The sequence below is a fragment of the Camponotus vicinus genome, unplaced genomic scaffold, assembly GCF_025532165.1.
Source record: "Camponotus vicinus isolate PSW18456_S1 unplaced genomic scaffold, iyCamVici1.0 SCAF_1, whole genome shotgun sequence".
NCBI classification, from domain to species: Eukaryota; Metazoa; Arthropoda; class Insecta; order Hymenoptera; family Formicidae; genus Camponotus; species Camponotus vicinus.
Genome location: NW_028141945.1, coordinates 4,307,548 through 4,325,118, shown reverse-complemented (window position 1 = coordinate 4,325,118; position 17,571 = coordinate 4,307,548). Strand labels below are relative to the sequence as shown.

The 17,571-nt window shown below is 35.8% G+C and overlaps 1 protein-coding gene across 11 annotated transcripts in view; it reads left to right on the top strand.

Moving 5' to 3' along the window:
• The window catches only part of LOC145968447 (uncharacterized), a 117,550-nt gene that overhangs the window by 64,589 nt on the left and 35,390 nt on the right, over positions 1 to 17,571 (top strand). For 7 of the 11 annotated variants that reach the window (XM_083093932.1, XM_083093924.1, XM_083093915.1 and 4 more), the window contains 2 exons: positions 13,905 to 14,066; positions 15,075 to 15,436. In XM_083093932.1, the coding sequence (XP_082950058.1) occupies positions 15,200 to 15,436 (237 nt within the window). In that variant the 5' untranslated portion in view covers positions 13,905 to 14,066; positions 15,075 to 15,199. Of the gene's footprint in view, positions 1 to 4,303; positions 4,325 to 9,317; positions 9,584 to 13,904; positions 14,067 to 14,516; positions 15,004 to 15,074; positions 15,437 to 17,571 lie in introns of those variants that run through there. The other 4 variants (XM_083093908.1, XM_083093969.1, XM_083093961.1 and 1 more) reach the window with 4 other exon arrangements.

Here is a 17,571-nt window from a genome sequence, read left to right as displayed (position 1 = left end):
CTCGGGTCTCAGCCTTCGCTCTTTGCCGCGGTTGCTCAGTTGGATTCGAGAGATCGATTATTAATCGTTCCAGAAAGGTTCCGTCATAATATTGAAAAATTTATACCCGTATGATTTTTCGCGACTTTCGCGTGTTTCGCACTACCATCAATGCGCGTGATCAATTATCTCTTCAAAACGACAAGATCGAGTCGCGAAAAACAATTTAACGAGCACTTTATATTTCGCGAGGGCTATTTCATCATGGATCAAAAATAGATTAATTCGCGAAATTTAGCAATATTCTAAAGTTCTAACACGTCGATAGAATACGATTTCATCGTTAAAAATTGATAATATTTTTTATTCATTTTTTCAAAATTAGAACTGTTGATTTTGAAATGGAAGAAATGTGACACATGTCCCCATTTTGGAAAAAAGAAAAAGAAGAGAATCGTATAAAATGCAATAGGAAAATAATTGTATGACATTTCTTTCTTAATTTCACTCTCACATCTTTCTGTATAAGCGTGAAATATATTTAACGAGTTTTTGTACTTAAGATATACGTATATATCTGCCAATCTAAATTTTTTAAATATGATTTAACATTTAAACTTTCTCTCTCCCTCCCTCCCTCTTTCTCTCTCCCTCCCTCCCTCTTTCTCTCTCTTTTCAATTAGAAACGCCTTTAATGATTGATTTATTTCTATTTAATTCGTCTTTTCAAGGAATCAGGTTAAAGTGCGAAATCGTGTAATTTTTGGATAATCGACTTTAAAGCTTGAGATATTTCTTTACAAAATTTAGTTCTTGAAAGGTTAGACTATAAAATACGATTTTTAGCGTTATCAGCATCTTAAGAAACTTGCAATTTTTAATCCGAACTTTCCTTATATTTTCTACCCTCATTTTTCCGCTCTTAGAGACCTTCATATCATCTTTATGATATTATTTTCCTTCTAAAACATGTTACGTGATTCTAAAATTTTAAAAAATTCATAAGCAGAACATATATGTACCTTTTTAATAAAGAATAATTACATTCAGGATTATTAAAATCCATTCTTTTATATTTTATAGTCTTTTTAAGGATATAATCATATCGTTCCTCATTAATAACGAACATTTAATAATGTCATTGAAAAATGCACCTTATAATATCGAACGCAGCGCTCAGTAACTAAGAGACGGATGGAAAAATAGATTTCAATAATCCAGACAGTGGCATCATTATTAATGGCGTTTCAAGATTAATATGACTTTGATAAGACAATTGTAACGCATTGATCCTTACATATACCTATTCCACGAACGCAGTTCAAGTTTTATCGATTCGCGTTTCTTTATTCGTTCACAAATCTAGGAAGGATTGATTGCAACACTTTAAAATTTAATGATTAAGTATTTTGTCTAATTAAAATACTCTTGAATCAACTACCATTTGCAAGTAAATGAAGAAATTGAATTGCTATTCGCTTCTCGCAATTGTAAAATTCTAAATCTCTTTTAACTCGAAGAAACAGAAAAGGATTTAAATATTTTCTACAGATATAATAATTTTGGACTTTGTGATTGAGAAATTAAATCCTTTTTCATTTCGCAAGCATCTCGTCAATTTATAACTATTTATAAACATTTTTAGGAAATGAACAATTTAAAATTTAATTTTTTTCATCATATCTAAAAAATGCTGGTTTATTTTCAAAATCGTATTACTCGGTCAAAAAGTCGTAGAAAAATTTTTAAAAAAGTTTTTTGTAGGGAAAATGTTGTAATTTATAGAAGTGATTTGAGTTGAATTTCTCGAGAAAAATTTTTTTTATTAAGTTACGGCGTGTTAAAAATACATAATTTTAAGGAACTAAACAATGTGTTCTTTTTTAAAGCGCAGAATAAGGAAGATAAAAAAATTTCTAAAAACCTGCACGTTAAAATTGAAACTTCAAGCTTCAAAATGCTTTTTTAATTTTTTGTCTACGATGATTTTTCGACGAGTTTCAGCGGTTTGAAAATAGCCCAATTTTTAGAGTACAAAAAATGTTCTATTTATTTTTTTTTTTTTTTGAGTAGTGTATATAATTTTAAGGTCTTAGAGCCACACAGCGATAAATCTTTTATCGTTGCTTTACGCTAAAATATTCCATTCTTGTCATGAAAGAGAAACAAGAGTGAGACTGCTCTCTCTTCTCGCGTTTTATCGCGCTTTCGCGTCTTTTAATCGACTCGTATGTCATCGTAAACAGAAAAAAGTATCGTACAATTCGTGCGAGACTCGATGGCGATGATCCAGAACGGAACAGATCCTGCTGTGCGAGACGACGACGCGACGTTCCGAATTGTTCGCGTACGCGAGCGAGTTTCTCCTTATCTGGAATTCTCGCTTTGAAGCGCGAACGAGCTCGTGGACGAGTTCTCGACGCATTGTCCGCTATCAGAGTCCGCCGGCGAGTTTCGCGAACAGTCCGAGAGCTTCTCGCGAATCCACCCAGCGAATTATCAACAATCAGGACGTGCGTCGAGTTGACGGGGACGAGAGTTTGCGTAATATGTTGTAAAGTTGCGCGTTAAGAGGATAGCAAGCCCGTATCGAGTCGAAATATTCGCAATTTATCGCGAATCTGACGAGATATATAAAGTGTAACATGTTTTTCAATATTTTACAATCTGTTTGTCTATATTTTTTTTTTTACATGTTATTCCCGATATAGCAACAGTGTTGCAAAAACTCGATTCGATAAATTATGATAATACTTGACTTTTTATCAGCGATAAAACTCAACGCTTACCGCCCATAAATTATATTAAGTTGAACTTGATTTTTATGTTTGATAAATATAATAACTATGAATAATCTAATATAATGAAATATTCTACACGCATAAAGCAGATGAAAAGTACATTTCTAGAATACATCGTTATCTCATCATTTTCGTCGTTTCTCGAACGAGAAATCGGTGACACCGAATGTGAAAGCCATGATTTTTTCATCTTTTTATTTATTTTTTTCGGTTAAATAAGTCTTCGCATACGAAAGGTTATCATCAATCTTCAATATGTTTAAACGTTCTTCCATGATTAAACATATAAATGATAAGAATGCAAAAAATTGTTGTCGCCTATATTCTGACTTGTTTTGAAAAATATTTTCGACATTTATCGAGCGAGGAGAAGGGGAGCGGGGGGAGAGGAGTCCGCGACAAAACGGTCGGCCAGATTAATCCTTCATCCTACATTAATCGCAATACGCAAAGTCCATCGTCGTCACGTGCACCGAGCGTAAAACTACGCCAATTTTTTGCCGGTCTTTTTTTCTTTTTTTCTCCTTTTTTTTTAAATATAATAGCCGCGATTTATGATGCACGTTACATTGTAGCTTTGACCCCGCATCGCGTGCGCTTTTATTTACGTTTACTAGCCTGTTACGTTACGTCGAGACGATAATACGGCCGTGCGCACGGTAACAAAGTAATGTTGCTAATTACGATAACACATGTCTGACACTAATAGCTACTTAGATCGCTGGCTTATCTTACGGGATCGCAGTGAATTTATGCCGCAACGGTTACCGCAACCGTTCTGAGGCGTGAATTCGAATTTTAGTTACAATTCGCTAATTGGTCACGTTAATGAGAGACACAAATAATCATATAATATTCGGTACAAATTTTTTAATTTCCTAAAAACCTTACCGTAGCTTAATTTACAAAACTTCACCGTAGTTTTTAATTTTTTCGAATCACGATGTGCTTTACAAGACGTGCCTCCTCGTTGTTTAACGGCAAATAAGCATCTAATGTGATTCTCTCTTGATGGCAATAGACATGGGTACGTTCCTGGCGGCGTGTACTGCCGTTACTTGGCGAGGGGGCTTGCGGGGGCACGAGGTGGGGGTGGTGGTTGGCGAAGGCCGATTCAGAGAGGGGAGGCCATCGGCCTAAGAAGGGGCTGCTATAAGGGGAGGAAAAAACCGAAAGGAGGAGGGATACGTTCCACGAGCGGTGGAAAAGGCGGCATGCGGCGGCGGGGGTGGTGAGAGGGGGTGGGTGGCGGCGAGGAGGAGGCGGCCAGAAGAGACACACGGCGGTTCCGCGGCATTTGTAGCATTGTAGGTCGTTGCGTTTTACAAAGCGCCGATCCTCCTTAATTTCCGCGACCGGTCGTACGTGCGTTACGCATTTACCACTGTAATCTCGCCGTGGTCGCCGTCGCGTTAATGGGATTATGCGTCGTCGAGGACGCATCTCGCACTTTTAGCAACTTCTAAACGCAGGTGCGAAAGATTCCAAAGCGCGTTTGATTTTTTCTTTAAACCCCGATTGTGATTTCTCGGCAAGTTATATTGGTAAGTTGCCGGAGCAAAAAGCGGAGGAATATCGATTAGAATTGCAAAAATTATTATTTGTTATGCTATTTCTTTTTATTTATAATCATTCAATGATGTAAGAGGAACTTACGTACTAAATATTTATATAGACATTAGGCTGTATTTTTTGCGATACTACATGATATATAATTCTCTTAAATACTTCAGATTTTCTAAATTTTTCATACGTATTTTTCTAATTCACAAGTTAGTTAAATATTCCTTAGATATTCTTATATATATGCATATTTTCCAATTTAGTATTCGACAATCTCCGCTCATGCTGCAGGAATGTGCCAATTTCTTCTATCGTTTCTTATCAATTGAACCCAGTCTCTCGTATTCCACATGGACAATTCCTTTGCTATCGCGCGAATTCACGAATATTCGAGATCAAATTCCGCGATTTCGTGTCTTTTAGTAGATATATAATTTTCGGGGGGAACCAGGATCGTGTCGCTTGCTGGCACAAGCTTCGTGGATCACGCACCATCTCATGGAGGTGGTGGTGGCATAAAGTTTGTCGAGCGGAAAGTTGAACTGAAGCCGCGCAGGCTTCCAACACCACGTCATCAGCGATGACAGTACGTAGTGTTGTGCGAGATTGACGACGTAATCGAGATCGGAGTCCTGTTTCGCGTCTATACGTCGGTTAATTAATAACAAAGTGTCCGGTGTGTCGGTGATTACGTTTTGCATGGCTAAAGGAAAATATGAAATCTATATTGTGTGACGATGATGGTACAATGTATCGAAAATTTAGTATGCAAAAGTGTAATTCTCTTGAATTAACAAAACTAAGATGAATGGATTATATCGAATCGTCGCTGTTCACATTATGTGCAAAATGTTTACCGGGCACGTCGAAAGAATGGCGATATTGCGTTAGTCTTCGATCAAAAGTGTACCTTTTATATTTAACTGTGTTTAATAAAACAATTGCGGTGAAAAAAACACAGGAATGATAACATTGGTAAAGTGGCAGTATTTATAGTGGAAACGAAACTGACCAAAAAAAAAAAATAGGGAATCACTAATTATGCAGTTTATACAATATAAAAAATATAAGATACGATACAAAAATATAAGATATTTATTTAAATGTTTCGTATTTGTAATTGTGTGCCGAACGCTATTTGTGTATTGAAAATTATATAAACTGATACATGATGAAATAAAAACCGAACATTCTCTAGTTGTCTGCGTTGCGAACTTTTTAAATATTAGAGGCTATCCAAGTAATCAAAATTACTTACAGTTTTAACTGTGACACGGTACGACCTCTAATATCATATACTTGTGGTAATAGAAACTTTTTCATCTAACATCAAGCGATTAAAAAGTACGGTCAAGTTTCTGTCAAGGTCTCTGCTCGCAGGCATTATCAACATGACAGTGAGATTACACAAATTGCTAGTTTTCACCTAGAAATAAATATTTAAAAGAAAACAACTGTTTCATTTATCTGCAAAAACATATCAGAATAATGTATTTTTCTTGTATGTTTAATGCACTACATGTAATTAAAAACACATATTTTTTGATAATGAATTGACAGCAACGCGTGCCACGTGCATGCTTGAGGAAGAGTGTCATATACGTCCCCTCTCGTGTGCGCGAGAAAGAACGACAGATAGATAGAAAGAGAGAAAGAAGAAAAGGCCAGAGCCCTTAAGAGAAAAAGAGACAGACGCGTACGTTCCGGAATTTATCTACGCGATGGTTTTCGCTGGCCTTCTTCGAAAGCAAAAAGATGCAACGCGATGCGACATAAATATTGTCACGTCAACGCAAAAATCCATCGCTTCCCGAAGCTCTCGCACTTTAATCTCGAGCGTATCGTCCACCTTTCCGTCATCGCGCTCGCATTACGACACGCGGTACATTGTACGGACAAACAAGTTCTTTTTTTCCGCCAATGTTGTAAAAAGCAATAATATATGTTTCGTCAATCATGCTACGAGATGATTTTATCGGCCTTGTTTCTCTCTCTCTCTCTCTTTTTCCTTTTATTATCTATCTCCGCCAACAAAATGATAAATCGCGATACGCGTCTTGCCCCCGCTCGCGTGCAGTCTCCTTCATCGTTGTTTTCGCGGAAGCGCTGCAACATACCGGCGAGAGAAAAACGATTGTCATTTCATGGGAACGCGGTGACATTGTGGCATTTATCGACGTTGAGCAGTTGCCGGCGTTTGAGGAGATTGCAAAACACATTAAGTGCGCTTTATTGCGACGCGAATGCAAATCGAGCACGAGATATATATATTTTTCTAACATTTTCCTACGTTTTTATATTTATTTATTCTTGGAACGAACGCGTCCGCGTAGAGTGGATGTATAATAAGGTAGATGCACGGCGTTAATTAATATATGCAACGCGTTAAATATTTATGAAATGTGTGTAGAATTATGATAATTTGTCTTGTTGCCGGGTTAACCGATGTTTCTATTAATCTCAATTAATCGTGACACATTTCTGACATTATTTCTGTCAAAGTAGATATCTGACTTAGCACTTGCTACACATTTTTTAATCAAGTACGTAAGAAGTAGTAGTAAATGCAGATATGCGAATGATATTTTTATAAGATATTTTTTTATTAATTCTGTAGACATTCTTGTGTTTGATAAATATTAATAGCGTTCTTAATAACTTTACGTTATTACGATCTTAAAATCGATATTATTTCGTACATTTTTGACATTTTTTGTCGTGAAATTGAAAAATATTGTGAAAAATAATCGCAAATTATTGTACGAGATATTTGTACGTTGAAGTAAAATATTTAATGCATAGTGTTCATAAGAGATGCAAAACTCTTAATGAATTCAATTCACGACTAATATCGAGCGATCCGGAACATTCGCGAATACCAGAACGTAAATAGAGGCTAATCTCAAAAGTACATACATATTTTATTAGCAAACCAAATTACTAGCTTATGTATCATGTCATGTTCTCTTATCTATTATAGCACAAATATTTTCCACATGCATTTTTATATTTGTTTCATCTCTTATTTACTTCTTACTTGTGCAAACTTGTACGACTCAGCTATAGTTATAATCCCCTGAAGGATACAAGATGCACATGCTTTTTTATTTTTTTTATTTACAATTCTAAAAAAACAATTTTAATTTGCTATCGAAATTTTTACAACGAAAGAGCCCGAGTTACATATCGCAAAAAAATTCCGTTATTTAAGCCTTATCGTTGTTTTCGGGAAATATCGCGATGATGACGTCACAATGCACGATGCACAACCTCGCAGGATGCACAACCTCGCGAAACAAACTGGCGACCGCGGAACCGTTAGGCCGCGAAGCTTCGTTATTTCTATATATGCGAGATCCTCGTGCGCAAACATCATCGGGAATCTGGCGGGAGGAGGGATTCACGCGGTCCGGATAACTACGTCTTCTTAACGGTAGACGCGCGAGCGCTCGTTAGGCGGAAGACGAACGCTTAACGGATTCGCGAAAAAGAATCGAGCTTCGAAATACGCATTCTCCGATGCAACAGTTACCTCGGTGCATTCCCGTTATTACGTCGCGTTATCGGAATCACGCTGCGCCGAGCGACCGTGTTGTAATAGAAAACATTCCTTACGAAAGAATTCTGTGTAATAAATTATGTATATTCACGCCAATAATATATTCGTAATTTCTGACGTAATATTAATGGCGATTAATTAGCAGGTCGAAAGTTTTGGATCGCTTAAGATAAATAATACGCGCGTATAAAATTATTTATGTGATTTTATATGTTTATTCTTAAGATGATTGTCTTATCTAAATAAAAGCGGCAATGTGATATAAACGCGACATTATATATTTCGTGAGAAAAAGTTAATGTGTGCATTAGTAATATGTCTGTTTTATGATAGCAAATGACGATTTTATATTCATTAAAAAGGGACTAATATCGCTGCCAGATAATGTTTTGGAGTTTTATTGTTTATTAATTGTATTTTAATTGACGATATTTTTTAAGAAAGTACATTCAAGCATAAATAAAACTGAGTGACATTAAATCTCGATTATATTTTACAATCGTATATAAGATAACGGAATTTTAATAAAATTGTAATAAAAGTATAACCCGTACGTTATTATTAAAAGACGATGAATATTTCTTGAGACAAAGACAGAGATATTTATTGTAATGTCTGGTCATTTTGATCGTGAGCAATTTATTAAAAACGAAAATTCAAAACTTTTATCGATTTTAATGACAGAATCCTGTCCGGATAGCATAATTTTGAAAAGAAGAAAGAAAACGGTATGATGTGCAATTCATCAAGCTACTTCGTGTAAAGAACCATAATAACAATAATATTTTTATGCTTGAGCTATTTTTGCAATCGCGTTCTATGCAGATGTGCGTCTATTAGGCAAATTATAACAGTATCTTGCGGACATTGGAGACCGTTCGTTCGATGATGTTGATGCATCACGGCGAACGTAACAAACCTCCGGATAATGCGATCGAAGGATCGGTCGATCGTGTAAAAAACGTGGGCGATTAGAAGCGGTTGCTCTGTAAAGAATCTGTATTTGTTCACGAGCTAAAGAGGATGGGTATTGGCTCGTCGCGATCGACGCCACAAGAGTTACAAGGTGCCATTCTTAAAATAGTTTTACACGACTATCGATTAATATTAGAATAAAAAGTATAGATAATCGGCACATAATTATTAGATTATTAACGTAAATGCAGTCATGTTGATTGTTAATAAAGTAACAAAATACAAAAGCGGCGTTATTAACACTGCTTTTTAAAGCAGAATTCTGTTTTAATGAAGATAATTATGGTATTAATTAAATATTAATATTGTAATAATGGAATCGAATATAATTTTATAAAAGATTGGAAATATGATTGGAAACAATTAAAATCTGATTATTCAATCAGAGGAGTTAAAACAGAAAATAATCATTTAAAAGTTTATTATTACCATTCGACAATCGAAATGTGGAGGTCACGAAGTAACAGACTCTCCGGCGACAAAGAAAAATTGGCTATTTGAAGAATCGTAAGCCTAATTTCGAGCGTGCTATAATTTGCAAAAAAGTGCGCTATGACGAAATTATAGTGCGGGTGCTATCATCATATCAAGATTGGTTGTATCCCCATGAGAGAGGGGGAAAGGGGAAATTGTGGAGGCGCGCGTAGCGGGAGGATGCTGCTGGGTATCGAGAAGAAGGGAGGCATTTTCTCAGCGGCGGCGAAAGGTACTCTAATGCGATCCGTAAATACAATAGAAAGCACTGAGGAATCTAGGATAGCGAATGAGGGCCCGTTCTTAGTATTTCCTTGCATTTGTGTTACCTGGGACTTTAATACCTGGGACCTTTCAATATCTTCGCAATCCCTAAACTGTGTCCAGACAAAAATCTCTGATATTCCGCTGGTCAGGTAGAAAGAAGACCATTATTAGAAAGATACGATCGTCTATTTGAGTTTTTCAAAATACAAAAATAACGTTAAAGGAAAATCAAAATTTCTGTACAATACAATATATCATGCTATTTTAAAATTATATATCATTCTGAAAAAATATTTAGAAAATAATTTTGAAATGTGAAATCTACAGTCCATAATTAATTTAACATTGACGAGATAATCGAACTTTCTACTCACTGTACTTTCTCTTATCAGTGTGCTCTGATAAATGGAATAAAATAAAAAGCTATAAATAAATGTTTTGTAAATGTACATGTGATAAGAGCAAAAATACATGGCACGCATAAATATTTTAGCAATCAAGAGTCTCTGAGAGAAAATTATTGAATTCTTTACTATAATATAAATCTAGTATAACATTATTAAAATGTAATATTATTTAATATTTATTTTTTATTTAATATTTTTTCGGAATAAGTTTCGAAAAATGATATTAATCTTTAATTAACAAAATAATGTCGTGTTGCTTTCTCACGATCTATAGAATGAAACTTATATTTTCTAACGAGTACATTTTCTCGCATTATTATTATTATCGGGAGAAAGTACATGAGATATTATACATCGCCGGGAATTATTCGGTTGACTCATGCATCAGGTTTCATTTGCTTCTATACAGACAACGCGACGTATAAAAGAGTTATTTGAAAACCGGAGTCGAGATCTTAATTCCGAGCACGAGTTGTCTCGGGACGTATATTCTCCCTCTTTGTAGAGTCGTGTAGCGCTTATACTTTTACGATACTTAGCTGACTCTCTCTCTTTTAAAGTCGCCCGTCTCCCCCTTTTTACGACTGTATATATTCGCATTCTCGTTTTACCGGTGACGGACAAACGACGCGACCAACTGTAATCGACGAATTATCGCGACGAGCTCGTCCCTCAATAATGCATCGTCGCTCCCGTCGGTCCGTTCCCATTCGGAGTCACGAATTAACATTCTGGCAATTCTCCGTCAGTGTTGATCGACGTCGCTACTGTTTTTGCCGGGCAAACAAATTGGAATTACCAATTGTATGCGCGAAATGTAAATGCAAAGCGGTCACATTTTTTCGCTGTTGAATTAATTTTCGGAGTACATCTCCGCATTTGGTTCTTTTTCTTCCCTCTTCTTCGTCCTTTTTCAGAGAACCATGCATGTGTTTCAAAACTCTGTAGAAAATTACACGAATGACAAGGTAAACGTGAAGTAACCACACATGTTTTTTTTCTCTTTTTTTTTCGAGACGAACGTTGGAGAGAAACAAATTTTGCGTTGATTATTTTCGATAATTGTTCCTTCTTATTTTTCCGAAATAGACGATGTATTTTTTTGTAAACAGTTAATACTTTGAAAATACTTTATTATTTCGAAGTAAAGTACATGCACATTAAATACTTATGAAATTATGTTTCTCCGCGTAATTAAGTCTTAGTAAAGTATCTTTTTTGTTTATTACATACATTTTTATTATTTGAATACCTAGTTTCCTTTTTTCCATCTTTTTTTTTGAATAATAGTATGCGCATTTTAAAATACATTGTACAAGTCATTATATAGAGTTGTGTAGATTTCAATACGGTGTGTTTGCGCAATACAACACAGAACATTGCAAAGTAAATGTACTCCGCTAACAAAGTGTCAAGGATAATCGCACAATTACAAAATACCGGATTTACAGTATCAAGTTTTGATTCTAATCGGTCTTAATCGGTCTTCGTTATCTGTTACACCGGTTGTACTGAATATTTTAAACGACAAAATTACGATGGTGTCAACGACGATGTAGCGGATGACAGACGGCTGTCGATATCTCATCCGGTATTCGCGCTCATCGAATCATTCTTGATATTTATGTTAATCGATACGATGAAAAGTGGACTTAAGTTTATATGAAGATTATAGATCACAAAACGTCGTATCATGCTCGTATCGTATTAAAGTTACAGACATCATTCATACATGACATTAATTATTGGTAATGAACACGTGCGCGCAATAATGGTCTTTAAGTATACCTATCAAATACAAATTTTTATTTATTTTTTATGAGATTTTTTAATTTTTTTAAGTTCTAATAATGTGTAATAATAATATTAAATACATATATATTTAAAAAATATATATTTAGTTTTTAATAATGTTAGATATTCATTCAAATATCATTATTTTTCACGAATGAAATGTTTGATATAGCAAATATAGTTAGCAAAGAAATAAAGGTCTTATATAGAACTTTTTTATAATATCGATACTACAATCAAGGATATTGATTAATTGATTACTCCGATAGGATGCGACTATATTACTAAAGTTTCGAGTTTGATTGAGTATTGATGTAACCTCTTCCCTCCTCTCACAGACTTCAGCTAAAACAATTTCTTCATTTGTAAGAGAGACAGTTTAGTCAATAATTCTTAAGAAAATTATTCTTAAGAAGATTTGTGAGATGAAGAGCTTTGGAAACTTTTAGAAAATATTCATATCTCATTTACGCGTCTCGACGTCTCGATCCTAATACAAATTAAGATTTATCGTTTATTTAATGAACTCGTAAGTCTGCATTAAATTCATCAAAGTGAATAATATTAAAAAATTGTCTTTGGGTATTTTTTTTCCTCGAAGCAGACCACGAGGTTATCTCGAGGTCTATCATTATTACAGCCGGTCTCATTATTTCCACTTTGCTCTTCGAAACTTTTTTTTCGACATGATAAAATTGTAAATGTGCTCGCCGATTTTAAGATACGATCAAAATTATCTTCGATATTTTACAGCTAGAAAAGAGAATCACGAGTCATCGGCAAAGATCAAAAATACAACGCGCCAAATGTCTTTCAAAAAACGTGCACTCATGCGGGAAGCTTCTTTCATATAGGCAATGCAAAAAAAAACTGCTTTTTCGAATGATATTATTCGAACGGTGCAAATTAACGAATTTGAAAGTCGATCTCTCGAACGTGTCAGTATTTTTGAATCTGTATCCGAGCCGCAATAATGACGCTCAGTGCGAATAAAGGATTTATTTTCATCCTCCCTTCGTGAAAGTTCAAGCAAACCGAGCGGATAGGAAAAAGGAACTATCGAAAATTCTCATAGAAAACGCGGCAGTGAAAGCTTCGCGGCGTAAGTTATTTGTCAAGGTTTCTCACCGTTGAGTAGTTTCTCCGGTCATATTATTATAGCAAATGCGGATTCCCCCTTCCCCTCTGTAAAAAGTACCGTCGAGTAGAACATAACGTATGTACGTATACAGCGCGATCGACGAGTTGCCACGCGGATAGAAATTGATTTAACAGTAATTGCTGGGAATCGTTATCCGGCGCGTTGTGCCGTTATCCTCGGTAATCGAGATACGTTGACACCGCAGAAAGGATCCGTCCGATTGCGCGTCGCTCGCCCCCGATAAAGCGCTCTTGAATTTCTTATACCTCTTTTCCCGGATCCAGTAATTGTTCGCTTAACCCGCAAGGTAATTTGCAGCCTGAATTTCCACGCTTATGTATACGAACGACAAAACAGATAATTCTTGCGACACGATTACAAAAAAATTTGTTTCCGATATTTATAAATATTTAATTATATATATGAAAAGAATATCGTATTAATATTTTATGTAAATATCACACGATAATAAATAAATAAATTTAAAATAAAAAATAAATAATAAAGAACAGTAAAACTAAATAAATAAAAATAAATAAATAAAAATAAATAAATAAATGATAAATAAGAAAGATGAGTAATAAAGAAGAGTAAATAATGAAATAATTTTTTCATGAAAATATGACAATTTATAGAACTAGACTTTTTTAATGAATTTCTTATTAAAACCATAGCGGTTTTTCAATTTTATATTTCAATTTTAATGTGCTATATTGCGAAACTAAGTGTTTCTCGCGAGTGTATCGATATTTTTATCATCGCGTGATTCGAAGCGAACGAATCTATCCGACCAATCGTGCTCGTCGAGATTTAATATTTACCACTATCATTGTCGTCTGAACGCGACGAATTATTTGTCAACGCGCATCAATTTTAATCGCGTTCTAATCGACACTCTGTGTGACTCCGTTAATAAAACGTACGCTTTGCTATTTGTGTTTCAGGGAGGTGAACCGGTAGCGAGGAGAAACGTCGGCGACAAGTCGAAGGATCCTCGTCCTCGGCGACTCGCGCCGATTTATGCGTAGATGTTGAGGGAAGTCAGACCGTAGCTCACCTGCGAGTCGCTCTAATCCTGAATCAGGACGAGCTTAAAGACTTACTTAGTAAGTAAGAAAAATGAGCATTCGTAAAAGGATATTTTTAAGATATATATATTCATTATACATAAGACATGTCAAAGTAAAAAGTAAATATTAGTATTAATAAAATTAATTGAAAGATTTGTCTTCGTAAATCCTCGTTGCTTAAATTACATGTATTAAAAGTCTAAAATATTTCGAAAGGGACTCCGAAATTATTTCTTAACAGTTATTTATATAAAATTTCCTATTATTTAAATTTTAAATAGAACAAAAATTAAAATTTTTGTAAGTTAAATTTCGAAAGTTAAACTTTTATAAAAAAATCTGCGAATTAACTTTTATTACTTATGTTTTATATATTAAATAAGTAGAAAATTTTTACTGTAGAATATCCTCTAGAATATCCTGTAGAATACAGGTAACAATACACATAAAAAAGTGATACGCTTTTAAACTTAAATATTTTATCAGAATGAAGACTGAGGAACGATAGTGCGATAAACATTCATGTACGATCATATAATCCGATTCGTGATGGGACTTCTTCCCTTCCTTCGACGATGATAAACTTCCCGATACCGGTGTGGCAATGACCTGTCGGACAACGAACGCGTATTTTGTGACGAAAAAATTCGTTCGTACATATTTATAAAATATACCAATTTTCTGATTATAATCATTTACATCACTCATTTATTTTAATATTTTCTTTTATCCTCCGTAAAGATTTTTAAGAATAACTTTTATGCGAAAAATTACTTTGGTTCTTGCTATTGTTATGAATGGAATCGGAACATGATACATATTAATCTCTGAATCTAAGGAAAAAATTAAAAATATCCCGATAATAACAAGTGAATCACCTGTGACATCGCGCAGCGTTTTTAAGTCCGTAGTCCAAAGACTGGTTCTCTCTCTTTGAGCCGAGCTCTTCAAATTTCGTACAACGGTGCCCCAGGTATGACTCACCGATTATCGCGCGGCATCCCACTCGACCCCTTTGACACGGGGACATCTTCGATGTTGTAGACATTGGCGGGGAAACGCCGGAAGCGAAGAGGGCGAGCGACGTGAGTACGGTGAACCCCGGAAGCGAACGCAACGGTGGCCGGCTCGGTCGAGGGGGAGTTTGCACGGTGGTGCCAGGCCCGCGCATGCTTCAACAACGAGGTTGTTCAGCACCCGCGTTCGCTACGATCACCAGCTCAGCATCATCGTCATCGTCATCGGCATCGTCATTCACAAATACCACCATGTTCCCGCAACAGTACTGCCTGAGATGGAAGTACCATCACAGCAATCTGCAGACCATGTTCTCACAGCTGCTCGAGCGACAGGCCTACTGCGACGTCACGCTCGCCTGCGAGGGCAAGACGCTGCGAGCGCACAAGGTAAATAGAGCGGAGCGTCGCGATGCCATGTCATATCGACGATGATGCTTTCCGCAAACGCGATACGTGTCTGCGCTTATTCGACCAGCAGGGATCGAGAGATCGGATTTCGGATGATGCGGATAATAGTCTCGATTTTTAAAATAATTATTGTCTCTCTCTATCTTTAAAAATAATCTTTGTTAACTTTAAGATTGAAGGCATAAATTACTTATGTCAAGATTGAAATTCGCCAAAGTTATCGCGTTTTTCAGATTATTCATTTGAAACCATTTTATCGTCTATTAAGATTTTTTTTCAAGACGTAATGAATGACTTTCCTGCGCTCGTTAGCTCGTTTGTGACATAAACACGAATAGATGGTGCATTAATACGGCGTTCAATAATCCGCTGCGATGATATGTATCAATTGAATGAAAATCTATGGCACAGAAGGTTGTATTTGATATGAAAATCACAGCGATATAAGAAGTTATCGCGAAAATAGAGAAATTAGTCGCGAATGATTCAGAATACGCGGAAACTCGATTTCCGGAATTTCGCTGTAACGTGAAATTGGATTTATGACTGAAACTCGATAAGTAGAATTTCACAATTCGATTTACGGGAAATATATAATAAAATTGCCATTTTCCTCGATATTTCATCTCGAATCCGGCTCGAAACGAGTCCCTCGCTACATCGGGAGAGTTATCTTGTCAATTTTCAATTAAAATAATCGAGTCGATATATATATATATATATATATATATTTATGTGTGTATGTGTGTGTATAAAAGCTGCGCGGAACCACAGCATACTTGCGCACGTATGCGACCAAAACTAACTTCGTCGTAGCTAATCGGAACTTTGTTCCTGTGACTTCGTCCTCTTGTCAAAACTCGGTTAACATGACGAAACGTCTAACTCAGTTTTCGGCAAGACTGGAGAGACTAAATTACAACCACACTGCGCCAACATCTATTCTGTATCCGAAATCTCCGTTCTACTAAGAGCTCTATCTCCGGAATAACGTTTTTCAACCACGGGTATATGTACATAGGATGTTCCGCAAGTCGCCGGTCACGCTTTCCGTGAGAGAAAAAAATAGTACTTCTCGAAATTAGCGAAACCGTTTTCAAAATACTGCGCTCGGTCGGCAGATATATCGTGTCGTATACTATGGATATCAGATCTTCATTTCAAAAGAGCCGCTGCAATTTCGAAAAGTGGCATTTTCCCTCTGCGGATTCTATAAAAGTGCTCCCCCTCTCTAGTAATAAATTGCGCCTTTTTTCGATGCGGTCTTTGATGTATTTCAGCTCCCCAATATGATTTCTTTTATCTATTATATTCTTCGGATATATCGGAGAGGTTTAGAAAAAACCATCATAATCATAAAGTCTTAATTTTGAATCAACGTAATTTTGAAATTGCAATCTATCTTAATTAGTAATTAGTGGTAAATTAGTAATTGTAATATACATTAATTTGGTGGAATTAATTAATTAATTCATTCATTCATTCATGTTTTCGCGTTTCTAAATTTTTAAATTAAAAAAAAAAAATTAATTGAACACTACAGATTTTAAGTATCTTAAAAATATTTCTGCAACATAATCTCTAGTCTTGATTAATTCAGAGTACATTTTGTAATACATAATAACTGTTTATTGCGTAATTAGATATTCATTATATATTTATTGCTAATGGAATGATTCACGCTTCATTGATCGAGTGCATGAATTCGATACGGGTTCTGTTAGAATCAGTTATCCAGGTTACGGTTGGGAAACCTCGATGACTTGTCAGTTAAAGTCACACTTGTTTAACGGTCAACTGCACCGAAGCCCAAACAATTCGCGTCGGCGAATTCTTCAGACGCCGTTGACTCTCCTCGTAAACGAGTTCGCATCGAGATCATACATTATCTCCCTCGTAATCGTCGTCTCGCCATTGCTAATTATAAATTTGCGATCAGATCACACGATGATGAGGTCGTCGAAGTTGAACGACGCGTGTTATCTCCGCGTCTAAAATTCGGAAACCGAAGAAAAATCGTAGTAAGGGCATCACAATCACCATCACAACCCCCCTCCTCCTCCTCCTTTCTCCGCGACCCGATGGAGACGATCCGACTCTTGATAATTGGATTC